Here is a 20,785-nt window from a genome sequence, read left to right on the forward strand (position 1 = left end):
AAACACACTGAACTTAATAATATACCCGTGCATGCAATTATCTTACTTCCATCAAGGATCTCTAATACTGACATTTGGTTCAGCAGCTGGCTCTTTGACAAACATAAAACTTGTGATTTCCCCATTTTATCGCTTGCTACAGTTTAAATGGCCTTAGGTTTAACAAAGCCTCATGCAGTCAGTGATTTATTTCAAGTTTATTTCAAGTCCATATCATAATCAGGGAAATACATTTCAGTATTTGAACATTATAACAAGTAGCTTTTAAAAAAAGTCAGATTATAATTATAGTATTACTTATGAAAGTAGCGTTTGACAATAGGATGATTAAACTAAGGTTACAACACCAATGACACTTTAGGCAATGGAAAAAGTTATTCTGACTCCCATCAGCTTTTTCACTTGGGGTGCATGCCAGCTACTGACTAAGCCTGTTTCATTATGGATGTCCTCTGGAGAGGTAAACCAAGGAGAAGCACGGTGATGGTAGCACGGTTGCCAAAACACTATGAAGGTTCAGGACACATCTCACATTCCTTTTTTCGAAGCAGGGGAGCAGGTCATCAGTGAGCCAGAAAGCCAGATAGTTGGTTTGTTCTTGTACTCGGATACCATCTGCACATAGCTGGGCTATAGAACCGTCTCAGCTTCAGTTTCTGGCCACTCAGGGGTCATGTGAATCCATGGTTCAGTCAATGAGCAGGTCATTCCGTTAAAGGTCTGAAGCATATACTGTAGGCTCCATTCTTCATCTGACTTTTTATTCCCACGGACTGTCTTTCTCCTGAACACCTATTCTAGTTCAAAACTCAAAGTATAGAATGCTTTTCTGGTTTTTGTGTGCATTTTGTTTATTTTCTTCGTAAGTTGCCTAAATCTCTGTTGAACACTAAATCTAAGACCACTTTAACTGTGCCTGCTTTCTCCACAGTGTAGCCCTGGTTCCAAACACCCAATACAGGACTAAGGCTTACAGTCAACACCTGGGGCCTCATTTATAAAACAGACATGTGATCAATTTTGATCTTAAGTATGACTTACACAGAAAATAATGTCTAAGTAGTTATTTATAAAACCTTACTTTGGCATGGAAATGATCTTATCTCTACGCAAAGTATAGACTTGACGTAAGTGATTTTCCTGCTGGCTATGTAGGGGTATTGCAGTTTGGGACGCATATGCGTCCAAGGCTGTGGTGAACATTGCATTAGCTTTATGAACAATTTGTTCACTGCAGCGGCAACACACTACCAAGCTACTTGTTTGGCTTTGTTTGTCAACCCACTATTTAGTCCACCGAATAATACGTGTTGCCTGTCTTCAATCTCCTCTACCATTACCGTGATCTCGTCTTCCAAAAAGTTTGCTTTTCTTTTTTGGTCCATGTTATTCCTGACTAAACCCTCATTTGTACTAGCATTACATAAGGGGAAATCACTGATTGTAAGGCAAGTTCAGGTGCTGTCAATTTCAAGTTAATTTGAGATTTATAGATCATAGGTGTATAAGTTATAAACAGGCTTCTTAGAACCTGCGTAAGCAAGGTTTTTTATGCTCAGTATCTTTTATGAATCAAACGTAAGCACACCGCCGGAAATGATTTAAGACTAAGTTCAAGTAAAAAACTAAGAACATTTTTATAAACGAGGCCCCTGTACTTCATTTTGGCCAACAAATAAATTCAGCTTCACCTTTCTCGAGAATGAATACAAATTATAATGATGGTAAATTTAGGTGATGACTGAACTCAAAAACTGTGCTTGTCAAAAATGTTTTTAATTATCAGTCACAGTTATGAAAATGTAGATATTTTTGTGGTTTTTAAACCCATATATGTGCCCATATGGTTTTACCTACAACCTTCTGATTAAATGTGGAAAAACCCTCCCAAATTTCAGTAATTCCCAGTTCCTTGCTAATTAGCCCATTGGTTCATGATGCTTATGGAAAACCTAATATGGCAGAAATCACAAATTTCACAAGTCTTCCTCCTGATATAAATCAGAGTGTGTCTAATCACGACCCTACATAGAATAATTTCTAAATTAATAACAAAGAATCAATGTAAAATCCAGTATGGAAACCACTCCATGAGTATGCTCACAGTGCGCATATGCTGATATCCCAAAACACTTTCATCAGTTGCCAAGACCTCAGACAGAATTAAGGCCATTATCACTGTCGAAGCCCCACCAAACATATACATGTTTCAGTTTCAAATGGCATAAGTTTGGTAGCAATTAGATCTGATGTACAATCAAGGCAATTGGTCAAGATTTTTTGGTCAATACATTTTCACCAATTCTACAGGTATTACAATTACATCTGTAAGCGCTATAGATGTTAGATGCTTGTGCTGAGTTCAGCAAGTAAATATAATTTATATATCGATCATAACATCGTCGATCATAATCCCTTTTCACTCTACCTGCAGTAAATAAACACCCTCCTTCACTTGAAGTTTGCCATCCAGTGCCTCCCTTTCACCACTCTTGGCCTCATTGCTCTTGAAATGTGCTACAGTTACTGTAACAGAGAACCATAACTGATGGAACGGCCCAGGAACATTGCAGTAGCTTGGTTGACCAGAGGGGTCCCTATTGAGCAATGAGTTGAAGCATACCCAGCCATCTGAAGCCACCTCTCAATTTAGAATTTACAATTTAGTCATTTGGCAGTTGCACTATATTTGCCAAAGCAAGTGGCAAATATATAGGCCTATGTCACATGGTAAAAGTGCACTTCCCATGGATTTCACCCATTCTCCCAGGGTGACAACATGCCCATTATATTTAATACCAAAATGGGGGACTATTTGACTATGTTTAAAACGGGCTGAAATCCCTACATACGTCACCTAATATTTATGTAAATACCCACAAGTTAAAGCGTGACAGTCTGCAGTTTAACCTCATATTTGTCATTTCATTTCAAATCCAACATGCTGTCGCTAAAACAACAAAAAATTGTGTCACTGTCCAAATACTTATAAACTGCACTGTATTTACCCCCTGTCCATATCTTAATTTTAGTGATAATGAGCTAAAGGACAAAACTTATCAAAGATTAACGCCCATTAAATGAATAAGCCCTGGTGTAGAACTCACAAGGCCAAATTTGCTAAAGAGAGTGTGTTTTCATTCTGGCCACCCACAATATGATTGTGAACAACAACTACACGGTTTGTAAATTTGTCACATCTTTATATAAATTTGATCACATCTTGCCACTGAAAACACATGTCGAACAATGACTGGCCACAGGTCAAATATCCAGTAGCTACTATAACTGTTATATTCTTCAGTTCTGGCCACAATTGTATCAGTGCTGGGGAACCATTTGATCTGTAGAAATTCTCCAAAACAACATTTAATTAGGCACATTTAAGTGTGCTTCCCTTTAACTGAATACAAGTCATTTAATACTCGAGTGTCATGGGCTTAATGAGAGTGAGCTTTGTTTACAGTGAAAGCTATGGGGACACCATGCAGAATAAGAGGGAAATAATGACAGTTAGTGAAAAGAATTAAGGAAGACTATTAAATTAGCAGCATGCAGTCTATCTCACTAAAACAAGTAAATTGCTTTCCTGTAGAGTTTCTCAACTTAAATTCAGTATGTGGAAAATAAGAGGAGATACTCTGTGGGGGAAAACTGACTAGTCTATGGCAATCAATGATTGTTCATATAACTGCTACTTATTATTATTATTATTACTACTACTACTACTACTACTTATAATAATAATAATCTTGATGTCATTAAACATGAGAAATTCAACCAACCTACATATTATTTGTGAAAGCATTACGTGCTGACACAAGAAACTGCACACCACCTACAGCTACTGTGTTTAAGACCCTAACTTTTAATATATGAAATTAATAACTAAACTATTACAGAGATTTAAAAGTCCAAAAACGAATATTATTTGTTATTGGTTGATTAGTCATTTAAACATTAATATGAATACGATGTAGAACATAACTTGACTGAGCAACAAGTTTTATATGCTACATGTAGGTAGGCTACGTTATTAAGAAATTAAGGTCGTTTTAAAATTGAACGTGAAGCAATGAAATGCAGATTTAACTGGATTGATTAATTAACTAATCATCGGATTAATTAATTTGCGTGGAATCCCAACAAAATTGCTGAAAATATATACTGACATAATTATGCTTTTTGAATGCGTTGGTTTGTAGTATTTAATCCCATTAAATGTTTTTAATGATGAGCGTGTGTCAGAACACTGTAATTAATTAATTGCACTTTGGGGGCCTATTTACCAGGCGCTTTTACGTGCGGCAGCGTTATTGACAGGGCAAAAAGTAGCCAGGACAAATCATGGACAGAGATCAATTCTTTCTGGCATGTAGGTAACCTATTCCCTATCTGTGCAAAATGTACTGACCGAAAGGAATAACGGTTTTCATAAGATCATATAAAGTCCATGGAGTAATGTGCTGTTTTGCGTAACACTGGCATCATTTTTTTGAAATCATACGTTTTCCTAAAAAAATATTTTATTTTATTTTTTTGTGAGTGCGTTTATTCTCATAAATGTTGCAACGTAGGCCTGCATTTCTATTGCAGTTGTGTTTTTGAGATGGCATCACAATCGCTGTGTTGGCAGCAAATTCTTATCCGAAACCTTATCCAAAACCTGTTTCTATCATGGTTGCAATACCGCTCCCCGATTTAATCCTCACACGAGTGGCTTCACAAACTTATTCCTAATGGAAAGTAAAACGCTAACTAATTCTACGTTAACATGTACATTATGGTGATATAAGGCACTTAAAACTTCGCCTTGAATACAATTTCCTCCAAAACCACATCAACCGTAGCCTACTGTACACGAACGCAAGCGAGCTCCTGAACCACGTCTACCTCAAAGTATCACACGAAAACTGACACGAGTTAGTTCATGTGAGTCAAGTAACAATAACTGTTCAATACATAAAATCACGAAACACAGGCCGAACAGTGTATCGATTATAGATTAAAAGATGATCCCGCTGTAATGACAAAATCTGAAGCGTAGGCTACAAATTGCAACGCACTAGAGTTTCTATTTTTTTAAAACCACAAGTTCGTTATCATAAATGAGCTAAAGAAAAACGTAGGCTTGACTTGCTGGACCTCTAATTGAGAGCATTAGCGCCAGAACACCAAAGCATTTCTCAAGTAAATATTAAATTACAGTATTAATTAAACCCCCACGGGTGTTACGAGGGGCAGGTGTCTATTTCATTACAAGCTCTAGAAACAAGATTATTAACTTACTGCACCGTCTGGGATCCATTTGCTTAAGTCAAACGCGATGAGGCTGGAGAGTATGGCGCGAGGTAATCCACACTAAACGCCTCCTACCCTCTGTCCTCGAGATAAGAGAAGCCAACAGCTGCAATTCCCGACAGTTAAGATTATATATGATGTAAATATATTGAGGGTTTGTCAGCTCTCTCAAACCATAAAACTTACTTTAATGGCACCACGTGTTCTCTGTGAGCCACTCAGGGTCACTGCTTGAGGCAATTGGCACATATAACCTTCCAAAAGTTTAAAAGTACAAAAAGAAAGACCGAAACAAAAAGAATGCGACACAAAAGCGATATCGTACGCCACACTGTCTGGCAAACCCGAAAACTGGTAACGCGTGTTGTTTAAGGGTCTATTTTTATCAAACGGAGGAACTCTTTAGGAAATGCACAGCGCAGCAACAACCCTACATGGGTGAGTAATGTTTTCCTTTTTATTTCTGACACGGAACAGTGTTGAAAATGTCCTTAGGAAAGGCTGAGAAAGAGTGAGAAAGAAAAGAAAAAAGAAATGATCGCCTCTTTAACAGAAATTAATGCAAAATGGACGATTATGAGGGAAAGGGAAAGTATATATAGGATATCGAAATGAGGATAATTAATCATAGCTACCTGGCGCTTTGGTTTCCTATAATGGAAAGGCAAAATATGGTTTTCCTTGGTGCCTGGCCGAATACAGCAACACATTTATTTTTAGGCATACGTTACTATAGAAATTTGATCGCTAGAGTCCATTAAAATGAAAGAGTTCTGTTCTGGTTTTGTCCGACTAATGTGAGTGGAAACGGCACATAGAAAAAATGTTATAAAAACACACTTCATTCCCTCAATTTTTCAGTTCCTTAAAGTCAAAGTTATTGGATGTGCACAAAGGCCTGTAGCATAGGCTTGGTTTCACCTAGCTGTCGCACTTTGACAGCAGTACCTTTGTGTGAGCTTCAGTTGGTGGTTACTCGGCTAAAACTTGTCATTTAAAACATTATATCTCTAGCAAGTTATTTGCCATATGACGAAAATCCATCTCATCAGTATTTATCAATCGTTGTGTAGAATTTTTAGACTACGGAACGGAACAATCACTTGTTGATTGGACTGCAATATTTTCCCCAAAACTGTCAATCGTGAAACAGAGCCCCGTGGACAGATATAATGTCTTTGTGAAAACTAGGCAAACGAACAAGTTGTCATCTTACCATAGAATAGTTGTGTAAAACAAAATCTAAAGAGTCCATTCTTTAATAATGCTCAAAAATTCGTGGTGGATTCTAGCATTTAAGCGAGATATTTACATGTTTCCGTTACGCCTTCTAGACTGCTGATCAAAAGTGACAGGTCCCTCAACTAGTTGCTTCGCAGAGAAAAGACAGGTAAAAGCAACGAGCTGCACATCAAAGACAATATGTTAGTTAATCTCTTCTGAAAACAGTTATTTCCTGAACCATGTCCACTTTGTTCAACAGGAAGCAGCGCTCTTTGTTTGAGAGGTGCTAGGAAACGCTTAAGGGTTTATTAGGCGTTAGGGTCATAAAGTTTTACAGGCATTTGTCTGCACTGTAAATAATTCCAAAGGAAACGGAAGGCAGCTGAGAACCAGCTTTGAAGCAAAGACGACATTTTAAGCCATTGTATGTGGAAATTGTATCAAAAATCAACATAAATAAATCCATATACAAATACAGTCATGTCTGGGTTATTTTTGGGGGTATTGTAGGCCCCAATAAAACCAGCATCTAAGATGAAGACAGCAAATACTTCAGCAAGTTGATAATAAGAGTTATTAATTAAAGGAAACAATATTTGTACATGCACAGATTCTCCACAGAAAGATTGAGAGATTTGTGAGGTTGTCCTTGATAACAAAGTATAACAAGTTGATACGAATAATATATGGCGTATATTTTATTACATATCCCACACATATACACATTTTAACCAACCATTTTGAGTCCTTCCAGCATGCTTTTGTTTTTCACTGTTTAGGTGTGTTGATGTGAACATGGCTAACACTCTCCAAAATATTAGTTAATCATACTTGCCTAAAATGGTTCAGTTAGCTGTTATTTATTGTATAAACACTTGACTGTTTCACTGACACAATAAATATTTTACTAAAATGTACTACATATGCCTAGGCTAGATAGTGTGTGCATTTTATTTTTAAAAATCAATGCCCAACTTCAACCTCAAAGTTAAACTCAAACTACTGCTTAGCACTCCAGACAAAATGCAAAAAATAAAATAAAAAATAAAAAACTCCCATTCACCCAAAACATGTTAGTGCAATCAGACACTGAGATTTATTTTAATTGAAGGGCAAACATTATTTACAAAGTGTTTATATTAGTGGGTCATTGTTGGCTCAATGCATTATGACACTGAACATTTAGACTAAAACCAGCACCAGGACAGGGTTTGAATGAATGTGTTTAACTATTTTACATTAAAGCTGCATGTCAGTTTGAAAAATCAATTTGAAAAAATAAAAGTCACAGACATGACTATAAAACTCCGTTTTGGGTTCAAAATTCAATATTTGTGCTCATACAAACCAGAAATACATATTTATAGACTAAAATAGATGTATCAGCACTTTTTTGTAGGAGGAGGGGGAGGGGGGGCAGTTCATTAAATGTAATTATTTTACTTTCCTTGATTGATGCAGCCTACCCAATACAATCTCAGCATATTTATTCTTATTTCAATGTATTATCATCAAGAGTCAAAGATCTATGTATTTGTTATATTCAAAGGGAAAACTCTATGGAATATAATTTTGCACAATTCAGCAAAATTTCCTGCCATTCCACATTGTTGTATGACAAAAACGAACACCTCATTGAATGTGTCTTTTAGAATATAGGATGGTACAAATTATGTTCTCAGACTCTTATAAGAGGTAATATGCTTTAATTCTACAACAATATATACTACTACAACTACTAATACTAATACTACTACTACTACTACTGCTGCTGCTGCTGCTGCTGCTGCTATTACTAGTATCCTATAGTAACATTATAAATACTGCTACTAATAACTGCTGCAATCAGCAAGGACCAGGGCTCAAGCCCAATGCATGATTATAGGGTCAGGGCCAGGTCACACCATGTCCAAAACATGGACTCAGAAAGGTCATCTGGCGGACACAGTGCAGAACGAGTGCACATTCAAAATTCCACCTCAGGCGTTCTTGTTCTCACGCGGAAGGGGAGGGAGCATAATCATTGATCAAGACACAACATAAAGGCACAACATTTAAACAATGAATACGTGTATATTGAATCATACTCTGATACATTTTCACATCGCACAACATATCTAAACATATCAAATGCAAAAAAAATGCGCAGAAGCTTGGTGCGTAAAAGTTTTTTTTTTAATCCCTGCGTGTTTTATTCGTCCGCAGATTCTTTCTTTGCCCGCTCTTATAATACCAGTCATTAATTTTGAGAAGAACGTGTGATCCCATTGCCATTTTGTATCGTGTCCTTTACTTTGAGCTTTGAATCCTTCTTCCACTTCATACGCCGGTTCTGGAACCATATTTTGATTTGCCTCTCGTTCAAGCAAAGGCTATTGGCGATCTCGATACGCCTGCGACGTGTGAGGTACCGGTTGAAATGGAACTCTTTCTCCAGCTCCAGAGTCTGGTAGCGGGTGTAACTGGTCCGTGACCGTTTTCCGTCGGGTTCTGGAGTGGTATCAAAAGAACAAAAACCATGTCTTAACCACGAGACGTAATCAGTAATCCTGATTATGAAATCTCACAATTTAAGACCAAATGCCCTCTCGTGTTTTTCCCAATGGTACACACATATATGTGTATTATGGCCAACAATTTCAATTTTCTGGTATTACTGCATACAACTGCAGGAAAGTTCACTATGCTGTAACGGCTATTCCAGGCGATTATATTGGCTAAATAATGTAAATGAAAGCCAATGGATAAACGTATGAATTTATCCACCGAGGAATGAACGCGTAGACCGAATGACTGTCACAAAGGACAGTATGTACATTCAGCTTCCGAAAAGCTCTTAGTTTGAACTCAGGTCAATAAACTGCATTGGAATGTATTAAAATGTAATTCGTCCTGTTATATGCCACAATATCTCAATATACTGGAAAATCAAATAGGCCTATAAAGTCTTACTATGAAGACTTACATTGCATATATTCTGAAAATAATAATAATAATAATAATAATAATAATAATAATAATAGAAAGACTCGCGTTTTAGGAATTATTAAAATGGCTGAGGACATTCCAGGGTGAAAAGTTCAGCTCAAGGCCAAAACGTCCCTTTTGCTGGTATCTAAATTTCCACTTTTCAAAATGAGATGAAGCTAACGTTCATGTGTCCCTGTGCAATTCTGTGAGGACAAAAAACATAATCTTCTAATAATGTATTAAGTGTAAATATTCTACAATAGATAACATCATCGAGGTTTTGTAGCGAGTTTTGTTTCTCTTAACCAATTATGCCGTCATAAATTTAGATGCATATCGCCTCTTCGTTCTAACAGGACAGTTTTACGAGCAATTGATGCCTTTGTCGTAAAATTTACGACCGCGAGTTTTATTATTTCCGACTACGGCCTATAAAACTCAAAATGAAGAACCGCGAATGGACTAAAGGGGGAGAAGGGACAGTGGTGAAAGTGAGAGTAATTTCATTACCCCGCCCAAAAAAAGAAGAAAAAAAGGAAATCAAACTTTACCGTGACTCATATGTAGCTTTGTCATCCATGGATATATCTGGGGCTGTTGGTGGTTGGTCTGCGGCTGAGCCGAATTATTTGGTTGTCTTACTGGCTGGACGGGTTGCATGGCTCCAACTTTGATCTCGCCTGTTCTTGCCTTGCCTATGGGCATTTCGCTCTGCTCCGTGTTGTCGCCCTCGGCTTTTCGACAGTACAGCCCAATATTTAGAGTGCCTTGACCGCTTTCGTTTACGGAGCGTCTCGTGGAGCCCGCTGCTGAACAAGACTGCAACCGCGGTGGTGGAGCGTCGGGGCTATCACGCAGGCTCGTGCTCATCTCCCCCCGTTTGAGGGAATTCGAAGAGGCCGAAGAAGTACAGGATCCGTTGAAATCAAGCTCTCCGTAGCAATAAGTGGATGAATGGAGTTCAGAGACAGATCCATAGCCATAACTGTGCATGGTGTAGGCAGACGCCTCGTGAGTTTGCTTGGGAAAGGGGTTACCTACGTAAGAGCTCATATTATGGAAATACGCAGTAAGCACAAAACTGAAGCATTTAAACAGAAACGAACATGTAATTAAAGCCCTCTATGATATTTTAGTGATGGTTTTCATTTGCACGTCTTATCTTCCGGCAGGATTATTGTTATTGTTATTGTTATTTCGTTTGATTTGTGGATCTTTAGAAGTTCAAGGGGCTTTTGTCCTAAAAATGACCAGGATTTATAGGTGGGTTGGAATTTTTTTTGTACATTTTTTTTCTTCATTCTACGTGCACTGCCCAAATATGGGATGCTAGGAGAGTCACGTGCTTGTGTTGGCCAGTCATAAATTTGGCTTGATCACACCAGGAGGTTATTGATGGAACAAGGAGAAACGTGTCTGATAACTTGGCAATGAGAATCATACCGGGGGCTGAGAGAAGAAGGGCTGGACAGTGGACCTAGAGCGTCACCTGGTGCCCAATACGGGGCAGAGCAGGAGGTCCACGACCAACACCCCCCAACCCAATGCCCCCCACCCATGTCAAAACATTTCTGTGATCTACCTAGGAACAACTGTTGTGGCACACGTGACACGGAGGCATGCGCGTACACACTGCAAATATGGTGCGCACTTGCAGGGAGAGCAGTAATATTCCTTATGAAAGCATCATAGTTTGCGAATCAGAGAAAGTGTACTGCAGATATTTTCTAATATTGTTCTGTATTTTCCGCTTTTGAAATTTATTTTGGTTCAAAAGAAATGGCGCGCGAAGTGTACAACTATTGGATCTGTCTACAGGCCATTAATCCCTGAAGATCAGAGGATGAGCAGTATGAGCTGTAGAACTTCCATGAATACCATAAGAACAACTATGAATACTATATCAATTATGGGAATCAATCCTGTCATTAGGCTATTGCTCTACTGTGGTTATTACTATGATAATTAGCAGTATTATTACCACTTAAGCCAATAGTGGTTGTAATAGTAATGTTTGGAAGGTTGAAGGCCACTTCTGTGTCGGATTTTGTTGAGTCTGTACATACCTCACCTGGCAATATTAGCGGAACAGTTACTTTCGCGATAATTGCATGCACCTACACTGCATTGTCAATATAAAGGAGAGATTCCGCACTAATCTTCTCACTCAGCGACACCAAAAAGTACAAAAACAGCTCATATTTTTAACAGTTGAATAATAAGTGATATGGCCACAGACAATAATACAGTATTTAACAGCGGAACTTTTGAGCGTTTACCTTTGTTTGTTGTTATGAAAGTGTTTTATAACGCTTTACACGTACATTCTTACGCTTAACAAACACATTCCGCATTATAGCCAGCTAATCAAAAGGGCACTGACACCTTCATGCTAAGCAAGACATAGCAAACGAAAAAAGAAAAGAAATAATACGCAATATTATATAGAAATTATTAAAAATAACGAATGACTTGCACCTTACTATTTAGCTTAAGATAGTAAATGACAGCGCAACCGATGGAATAAATAGCTATTTCCACTTATACTACTACTTTTACTAATGCAAATGATAATAGAATAAGACTAATTATTATACTGACCTAAGTATTGTCATTGGTTCGCTTTATGTAGCCTAAATCCGTCTCGATTAGAAGACCTTGCTGTTAGGCGACTTGCAAATTCTATGCATATATATATATATATATATATGTGTGTGTGTGTGTGTGTGTGTGTGTGTGTGTGCGTGCCTGTGTGTGCATTTAGGGCCTTGAAACATACATTTGCTATAAATGATTTCGTTTACGTTGGTACTACAAAATTATGTGTTGCCTTGAATTATGTGTTCAGGGAGTCATTAGGCTACTTCTGGAATAGATCTGTGTTTTATATCAAACCTCTAATCGGTGGAGCACAGAACTTCCTGACTATATATATATATATATATATATTGTACCTATTACTATATAGAGGTTTCTCTAATTTAACTTATTTAAACTGATTATTTAAAAAGTACTTTTAGTGGAATGTTAGATTTGGTGTCGGTTTGTAGCTATTCTGCAGTAGCCTACGCATCGTGCGTCAACACGTGGATTTACAATTTAAAGAAAACAAAACATAATTTTACATGAGGGGTCAAATCTGTGTACGTTTAAATTAGACACTGCGGCCAATTTGTTAACAATAAATTTCCTATATAAGTTGTAGCGCACTGTTTGTCGGACAGTATTTTTTTTAAAATTGCGAGTAAACTTTCTGGATGCCGGAGGACGGACTTTTTGACTTGGTGTAAATTATTTTCATTAACTCGTCAAAACAGAGCAGGCGAGGGCTGGGAGCTTAATAACAATTTTATTAAATACAGAACAAAGGCAATTGGACGTGAAATTCATACACACAACACATACAAATTGTTCATTGCGTATTTTCTTCTAACACTATTTTAATTCACATTTCCACTTTGTAGTGAGTATTGTCGTATTTTACTCGACAGTGCTAAATATAAATAAAGTTCTACGAGAAAAGCATCGGGATGCACACTGAAGCTCTCACAGGAATAAGGCAGATATGATATGTACAGGTAATTCAGGTAGTATGGCTCATCCTGTGAAAACTTTTCAGCATATTTATACACTAAGGTAACAAAACATAAAATACAAATTTCAGAAGCTGATATTACGCACTGTTTCCTTCACACGATTGGTGTGTAGCTATTTTGCTGTCTTGCGCACACAGGAGTCTGCCTGAAACCAAATACATTGCCATATACAAATTTACAGACGTCTCAATTGAGCGACAGTGTTTTGTAAATGCTACATACAGAAAGGAAACTAGTACTATTTACTTCACCACAGTACACGAGTTCGCATATAGAGGGGAATGACAAGTCAGCAATGGAATTCTGTCCACACCGTGGGCCATTGTTTTTTAACAGAATTAAAGCGAAATGTATACTTTTACTGCACTTGTAGTGTGTGTGTGTGTATGTGTGCGTGTGTGTGCGCGTGTGTTTTTTTATTACACGCGGGAGCCTGTGTGTATTTATTTGTATGCCCGTGCGTGAATGAGTGGCCGCACGACCCGTGTGAAACTTGTGCCTAACAAAATTTACATTAGGTAGTTAAGTTATCCTTAAACTTGCGATTAAATTGGATAGGATTTACGAGTGTCAGGGAAAATGGATTTTCACTCTTTCTTCTTCTCCTCTGTCTCCTCTTCGTCATCTCCCTTCTCGGCTTCCTGTGTAACACCCGTCGACTCGTTTTCCGCCAGAGTCGAAGTCAGATTGCTTTCTTTTTTCCATTTCATGCGGCGGTTCTGGAACCATATTTTGATCTGGCGTTCTGTGAGACAGAGAGCGTTGGCGATTTCGATACGTCTACGTCTGGTCAAGTATCGATTGAAGTGGAACTCCTTCTCCAGTTCCAGCGTTTGGTACCGGGAGTAAATCTGGCGGCCTCTCCGTCTATCTGACCCATACCCAACTCCTGCATAGAAAATGATTACACAGGTGATTAGGTTCCTATACGCATTTTAAATAACTGGACATGTCGTATCGCTTTTCATGGTGCTGGAATGCCATTTAGCTTTCACTCACTGACAGACATGGGACACAGAGGTAGCCATGATATAAACATTGACATAAATGTGCATTTTGTTACTTGCTGCACAGCCACTCCTACTCACATATATGCACGTTTGCCTCGATTTACGCCGCTAGCCTTTCCAAAACGCACACAAACTCTCTTTCAAGGATTACCTTGTAAATTATGACATTTTCTATCAGTAGTCCATTAACTTTTCTTGGATTTTAACAGAATACTACGTGGCCAGAAATATCGTTTGTTTATGTATAATATGCAGACGCACTTCGAAGTATATGAAGTGATGCCAATAATATTCTGTTGAACTAACAATACATTCTAAGTAAACCTTCAAAAAGTTTAAAATGTCTTTTTAGCAATGGGGTGGGGGATGGTGGGTGAGACAACAGTAACGCTTGACCAAAAGGGACTTCCTATAAAGATAAAAGGCCTATAGAACCAGCGACAGGGTGCTGCAGTAATGGTTTATGGGGCAATAAAAGTAGCTTCACTTGTCCTGTTGCTGGGGCCAGTCGTAAAACAGGCCACTTTATCTAATTTATCTCTCGGAGTTGTAATACTTACCAGTGTGCGAGTTCATTCGTTGCATCCAAGGATAGATTTGAATGCTTCCCTTCTGCTCCTGCGATCCCGTCCTACATTGGTCCGAGGTGTATTCCTGCGCCAGCGAGCTCTGCGCGCTCTGTCCCACGCTTGTTTGTCTACAGCTGGGTAGCACATCCTTGTCCTGATAGAATACGTTAGATCCATACTCATACGCTCCCCGACTGGATCCAAACACAACGTTGTCTTGGGGCGAATAAAACGGCGAGGAATAGATCCGGTTCTGGGCCACTGCAGCGCCATAGGACGAGAAATGTCTAACGGGGTCATAGGTAGTAGAATTCAGGGCCACGTTGGGTAAAACTTCTTGGCCACCAGTTAAGTGGCAGGAGAGCGTCGGATTTGCGAAATACGAATTCATATCTTCCCTCTCTCCCTCTCTTTCTCTCTCTCCCACCCTCCCTCTCTTTCTTTCCCTCTCCGACTCTCTCTCTCTTCCTCTCTCTCTCGTTCTCCCTCTCTCTATCTCGCTCTCTCTTTCCCTCTCTCTCTCTCTCTTTCTATCGCTGTGTTTCTCCCCGTCTTTCAATAAATGCGCGTTATATGATTTCAAAATTATTTATTTCCAAGCTGCAGCAAAGACACACAGCTCGAATGTTATAGCTAAGTCTTCACTCCAAGACGGTCAAAATGACATTGTCACCTGACCATTTCCATCCAATAAAAATGCAGGGAGTAGAAGGAAAGTGAAAAAAACCATAGGTATTTTTTTTTATCTCGTTGTCGAAAGTAGACGCACACATACAGGCACACACACGTACAGACGCACACGCACTGTCGCTCGCGCGCACGCTCTTCCTCGCTCTAACTCACTCACTAACACGCACGCACGCACACACACACACACACACACTCACATACAAAACAGTCTGTACAGTTGTTGTCTGATCGCGTGACGGGTTTGCATTTGTCCATGATTTGGCATACTTCTGATTTTTATTTTCTCACCATAATGCAATTTAAGACTCTTATCAGATCGATATAGGAATTACCGATGAAAAACTCGCCAATTAAGCTGCACGCAGTATGCATAAAGACGTTTGACAATACGAATGATAGGATCCTTTGGTTTATACAGCGTAACTGTTCTGCACATTATTTTTTTTCCAAGGGCAGCTCTTTTTAATGCAGAGTTATGTTTTCGTGGGTGCCGTGGTTCAGAGAAAACACAATTAGCCCACTGCACTAGGAGTACAGTAATCAAATTATTCAGTCATAGAATAATCTTTTTAATATTGTTTCTCCAAGATCGATATAATAAATTATTTTCCGGGGAACATTTATAATCTCCAACTTAAATGAGATTTTTTTTTTTTAAAGAATTTTTTTTTGTGGAAAAAATTCAGACAAAGTATCTTCTTCTATATACTGCCAGTGCAATGTTTATATGAGGGCGACTTGCTAACTGATTAATTTCGTTTTTAAAGGGTTGTTTGCCTGTCTATGCCTGATTATATATGAACTAATTGTCGAATTAAAAAATTCTTACTAACGATTATGTGCTGCATTCACAACAGCCTACTGAACTGGGCATTCCTGTAACTGAAAAAGAGATTAGTAAAATAATAAAAATATATGTTCGTAGCAAATGGGCTACAATTCATACACTGGCTTCCATTCATAATAAATATTTTCTAAGCCATATATTATAGCCCTCAATTTTCCCGTAAACTGTTTTGAACATGGGCTACAAAACTCACCCAAGGCGGCACGACTTCCAGCGCAGAGAATTCAGAATTCACATGAATATCTACACAGACACTATTTGGTATTGATATTGGAAATTATATTTTAAATGAATAATAATTTTGAAAGTTTGATTTTGCATTGTTTCGTTAATATATTTGTTCGGTTCTGATTATTTTAAATAGACTACAGCTTAAGACGAAAATGCGTAACATTCATCAAAAGCACTGACTTCCCATACAAGTGCCTTATCTTTGATATAATAACAAACTGACAACAGTATAGCGTTGCTCGAACGATCTAGATTTGGCATTAAACAACATCCGCAACATCCTTTTCATGGTCCAAGTTATAAACGCTAGACAGACACCTTAACTGTGCTTCTGTGGTTCTGATGGTGCACATGTGCCTATGATCGGATTGAGCACAAACGCATGGTCTTAGGATGTTGCGGGCCTATTTTATGTATACTTGTGCTCGCGTAAAGAAACTTTGTCGATAAACATCTAACACGGGCTAAACGGTTCAAAGTGGGACACAGAATATAACACAGGGACAACGACCTCTTCACTGTGCTTCCCGCTTGAATTCAGTGGGAATTCCTGATGCAGAAAGAGGGGGTTTTATGACCGTTTTATTGCCAAAGAATGCCTTAAACGCCTGTATAAGCTATAGAAGTCATAAAACCAGACAAGTAACAACTCCCAGCCAAAGTGCCAAGAACACCCTCCCAATGCAAGACGCGCGAGAAAAATCTCCGATCCGGCATAAGAAATTACACGTGTGTGTATGTGTGTGTGTGTGTGTGTGGGGGGGGGGGGGGGGGGGGGGGGGGGGGGGGGAATGCGCGCCTTTGCTTGCTTGCACAGGAAAATATGAGGAGGGATGGTCTACGGCAACAATTCTATTTTGTGCAGAAATATCGTGACCGTTGAAGCAAAGGCATTGTTCAAACATACCAGCATGTTACTTAGCGTTTTCTACCCCATCACAATTCTCGTAAGGATACAGGAACAAGTGCCGCCATAAACAAACCTAGAACTCATACAATGTGCAACTCTTCATATGTCTCGTGTTATAAATTCAAAATAATACTTGTGAAGAGAAGCGTCCAGTTAATTAAAGGAAGCCGTAGACCTTGAAATAAAATATTCAGATATAAATCAGAATATATTTAATTCCAGAGTAAACTATGTAAACTAGACTTACCCCAATTAGTGAAAATTGTATATATCATTCCAATTTCTCTCTATCTCTCTCTGCGCGCGCGCGCGCGCACACACACACACACACCCACACAATTCATTTGAAAACCCGTGCGTAGAATATAGAGTGTATGATCTAATTTATATCCCACACTTTATTTTTCAAATTACAATTATGCTTATAAGGCTAGCAAAGGTTATAGACTTACCGAACAATGTCGGATATGAAAGTGTAGATCGAGTTCCGCCACCCCTAAAAGTGTTTAATCTTGAAAGATGAATGTTCTCAAACACCATTTACTATAATTTGGACCATATGAGGAAAGGCGCTGGTAAAATACAGCTACATGGAATCGTTAAACTGGGTCTCAGTATATGGTGTTATCGTGTGTTTCCCTACTATTTGAAAGAATATAGAGCTATTCTACTACTTTTGCTTATGCTCATTTGTAAAAGACGACAGGGAAAGATTTTTTACTTTCAAAATAAGAAGTGGTATTTAAAAGTGTTCTCAGAAAATCGCAAAACGACACAAAAGGGGTCATTCTAACCCACAATATGCTGAGCTGTATAGCTGCTTTTTTAATGCTTTCTGTGAGGTAGTCTAGCTGTGAAATGACGAGCCAGCAGAGATGCGTTTTATGGGATATTTTATGACAGAGAGAGAGAGAGAGAGAGAGAGAGATAGAGAGAGAGAGAGCGAGAGATTGCGTCGCTTTCTACAATAAGTATAAATGATTGGTTAGAAAACCACAACAGATTTAGCCAGATATGACTCGCCAATTTGCAGTGTGGTTTCATATTATTAATAATAATAATAATAATAATAATAATAATAATAATATCAATTATTATTATTATTATTTTATTTTTTATTATAATAATAATAATAATTATTATTATTATCGTCATCATTATCGATGTTGTTATTTTGAGATGACGATGCATTTACACACCTACGGCACACATAAAACAAAGAAAAAATGTTTAGTTTTGGCTGAGTAAGCCTTTTTTTCTCCTAATGGAAATTTTTTTCAGCTGATGGAATGTTGAAACAAGCCGGAACAACCAAAGCAATTATAATAATCTAGTATCTGGTCACTGGGGCCTGGGTTCAATCACATGGGTCTTGTAGGCTTCGTGTTGTATGAAATAGATACTTCCTTGAGCGAAAAACTTCACTTTTAAAGTGCAGCTCCTCGTGTTCGCCCCTGCGTTTCTTAATACTCCCAATATATCTTCCCAGCTTTTTTCCTGCCTCCACCTAATACCCCCCATTCGCCATTCATTCATCCGCACTTTCAGACCTTTCCCCCCCTTGCAATTCATGTACACTCACTCAGAGTATTGTCATTGTGCTCTGATAGAGACTACAAAAACGATTGCTGTATCATCATCTCTGTTCCTATATAATAAGCGAAAAGGACTATAGCAGTTCACAAATAATACATTATCAAAATACGATTGCAACCACGGAACCAGGACGGTGCTCAGGCACACACACACTCACACACCAGACGCTTATCTTGAACGCGTTCTTGTACACATGCCCGCGAATCCAAAAGTAGATTCAATTCCACACAGACCAATTCCAATGTGTTTTGAAGTAAGCGTTCCCTGGGACGCTCAAAAGCTTGTGTGACACGGCAAGATAAAATGACTGTTCTTAGGCCTACTCCAAATTTACACCGTGCCATTTTGGCACCACACTTGCAATGTGATAGCATTTTAAAGCGACGGTGGATGCTATGCGCGGTAGCCTATATTCAATTTCAAACCCTTAATACCGCATTGTCAGCTTTGGTTCTTCATTGATCGAGTCATTGATTGATTGTTTGATAACTGAATAATTTGTCAATTTATATATTAAAACCGTCATCTGTCCATATGCAGGTCTAATCGTATGTTAACGACATAACAATTAAATCTGCATTTATTGCGGTAATGCAGTTACCTTCCTATAAAGAGTAATTATTTATTTGGGAAATGATATGCATGCCCGTGGTTTATCTCAGATGTTTTCAAATGACTTAGTAATTTTCTTAAAATTACTACCCTACTACTAGCTACTAGTGCTACAGCTAATTAGAATAATTTTAATTAGTCATTCTAATAATTGCAATTTAGATTCTTGATTTGATAATAATAATAATAATAATAATAATACTAAGAAGAAGAAGAAGAACAAAAAGAAGTCATAGGAAGTAATAAGCATTCACTTAATTCAGTTGTTATTCTTTTTTGCTTTTTCGTGCGGTTTTTCAAATTTCTCAAGACAAGCAACTCATGTGTGGTATTTCTAGAGCTGTAAGTGCTTTTGACTTGTAGGCTATATATATTACTCTACATTTCCTCAGGATTTCGCCATTAACTTTCGTAAAATACGAATGTTCCCAATATAGAATTCAGCTGTGTGCAAAAATGATCCGATAAGAAGCCTAATGCACCCTCCCCCTCTTTCGTTTTTCCACAGACCCCGGGCGGTCCGGAACTCTGTCTCACAGCAGAAACCCGGAAGTCTAGTAGCACCTCCGCTTCAGCTGGACGCCGGGTTACCCAGGCCGGCTGCACAACAAGTTAAATGACCATTTCATATTAATTGCCTGAAATCGTAGTTCATTACGGCCTAGTGCGGAATACATTTGTATGTTTTTACTCGTGGTACATGTTTGTTTATTTATTTATTTATTTATTTATTTATTTATTTATTTATTTAAAATGCATAGGCGTACTCATTTTATGCGTCATTTGTCATGTTCTAATTGCCAATTAACCAACCCGCTGCATTCAAGTATTAAGTTCAAGCTGCATATCAGTGTTCTGGACTGCCCATATGCATTACTTTGAATGCTTCGTTTTATTTTGCTAATCTGATTAGCCTTCCTGTACTGACCAATTCCGTGTTGCGAAAAACCCGATGAATGTATACATATATTGTGGACCGTGGCAAATGTAGCTAGTTCTATACTATTCCTCCTCTGTCAAATTGTGGTAGATATTGTCCGTACATTAGTATTTTGCGCATCAGACATGCAGCTTAAAGACGATGACAACGATGATATATGTAAGCATGCATGTATGTATGTCTTATTATTATTATTATTATTATTATTATTTTGGTTTTGTTGTTCTTGTTTGCATATATATATATGCAATATGCCTATATACAAAACGTGAAAATATATATACAATTG

At 38.1% G+C, this 20,785-nt stretch overlaps 2 protein-coding genes and 1 long non-coding RNA gene across 5 annotated transcripts in view; 1 reads left to right on the plus strand and 2 right to left on the minus strand.

Moving 5' to 3' along the window:
* Positions 1-20,785, minus strand: part of LOC118211271 (homeobox protein Hox-C6a-like) — a 61,679-nt gene that overhangs the window by 36,990 nt on the left and 3,904 nt on the right. Inside the window, exons 2-3 of one of the 3 annotated variants that reach the window (XM_035388354.1) lie at positions 14,662-14,824; positions 12,798-13,980 (exon numbers count right to left, since the gene is read on the minus strand). The exons of 1 other annotated variant lie outside the window; for it this stretch is intronic. In XM_035388354.1, the coding sequence (XP_035244245.1) occupies positions 13,679-13,980; positions 14,662-14,824 (465 nt within the window). In that variant the 3' untranslated portion in view covers positions 12,798-13,678. Of the gene's footprint in view, positions 1-12,797; positions 13,981-14,661; positions 17,200-20,785 lie in introns of those variants that run through there. One more of the 3 variants, XM_035388353.1, reaches the window with a different exon arrangement.
* Positions 5,515-20,246, plus strand: LOC118211272. Its single transcript, XR_004761985.1, has 2 exons — positions 5,515-5,739; positions 20,065-20,246. It is a non-coding gene; the product is annotated as an uncharacterized LOC118211272 (long non-coding RNA).
* Positions 7,206-10,841, minus strand: LOC118211270 (homeobox protein Hox-C5a-like). Its single transcript, XM_035388351.1, has 2 exons — positions 10,047-10,841; positions 7,206-9,015 (listed from the first exon to the last, which is right to left on the minus strand). The coding sequence occupies exons 1-2, from the start codon at positions 10,546-10,548 to the stop codon at positions 8,765-8,767; spliced, it is 753 nt and encodes a 250-aa protein (XP_035244242.1). The 5' UTR covers positions 10,549-10,841; the 3' UTR covers positions 7,206-8,764.

The sequence above is a fragment of the Anguilla anguilla genome, chromosome 13 (genome assembly GCF_013347855.1).
Source record: "Anguilla anguilla isolate fAngAng1 chromosome 13, fAngAng1.pri, whole genome shotgun sequence".
NCBI classification, from domain to species: Eukaryota; Metazoa; Chordata; class Actinopteri; order Anguilliformes; family Anguillidae; genus Anguilla; species Anguilla anguilla.

What these genes read in the sequence shown, in the direction of transcription:
- LOC118211270 (XM_035388351.1), bottom strand. Translation starts at nt 10,548, where the DNA reads ATGAGCTCTTACGTAGGTAACCCCTTTCCCAAGCAAACTCACGAGGCG. An exon ending in AAAGCTACATATGAGTCACG is followed by an intron (nt 9,016 to 10,046) that starts GTAAAGTTTGAT and finishes ATACCACTCCAG; the next exon opens with AACCCGACGGAAAACGGTCA.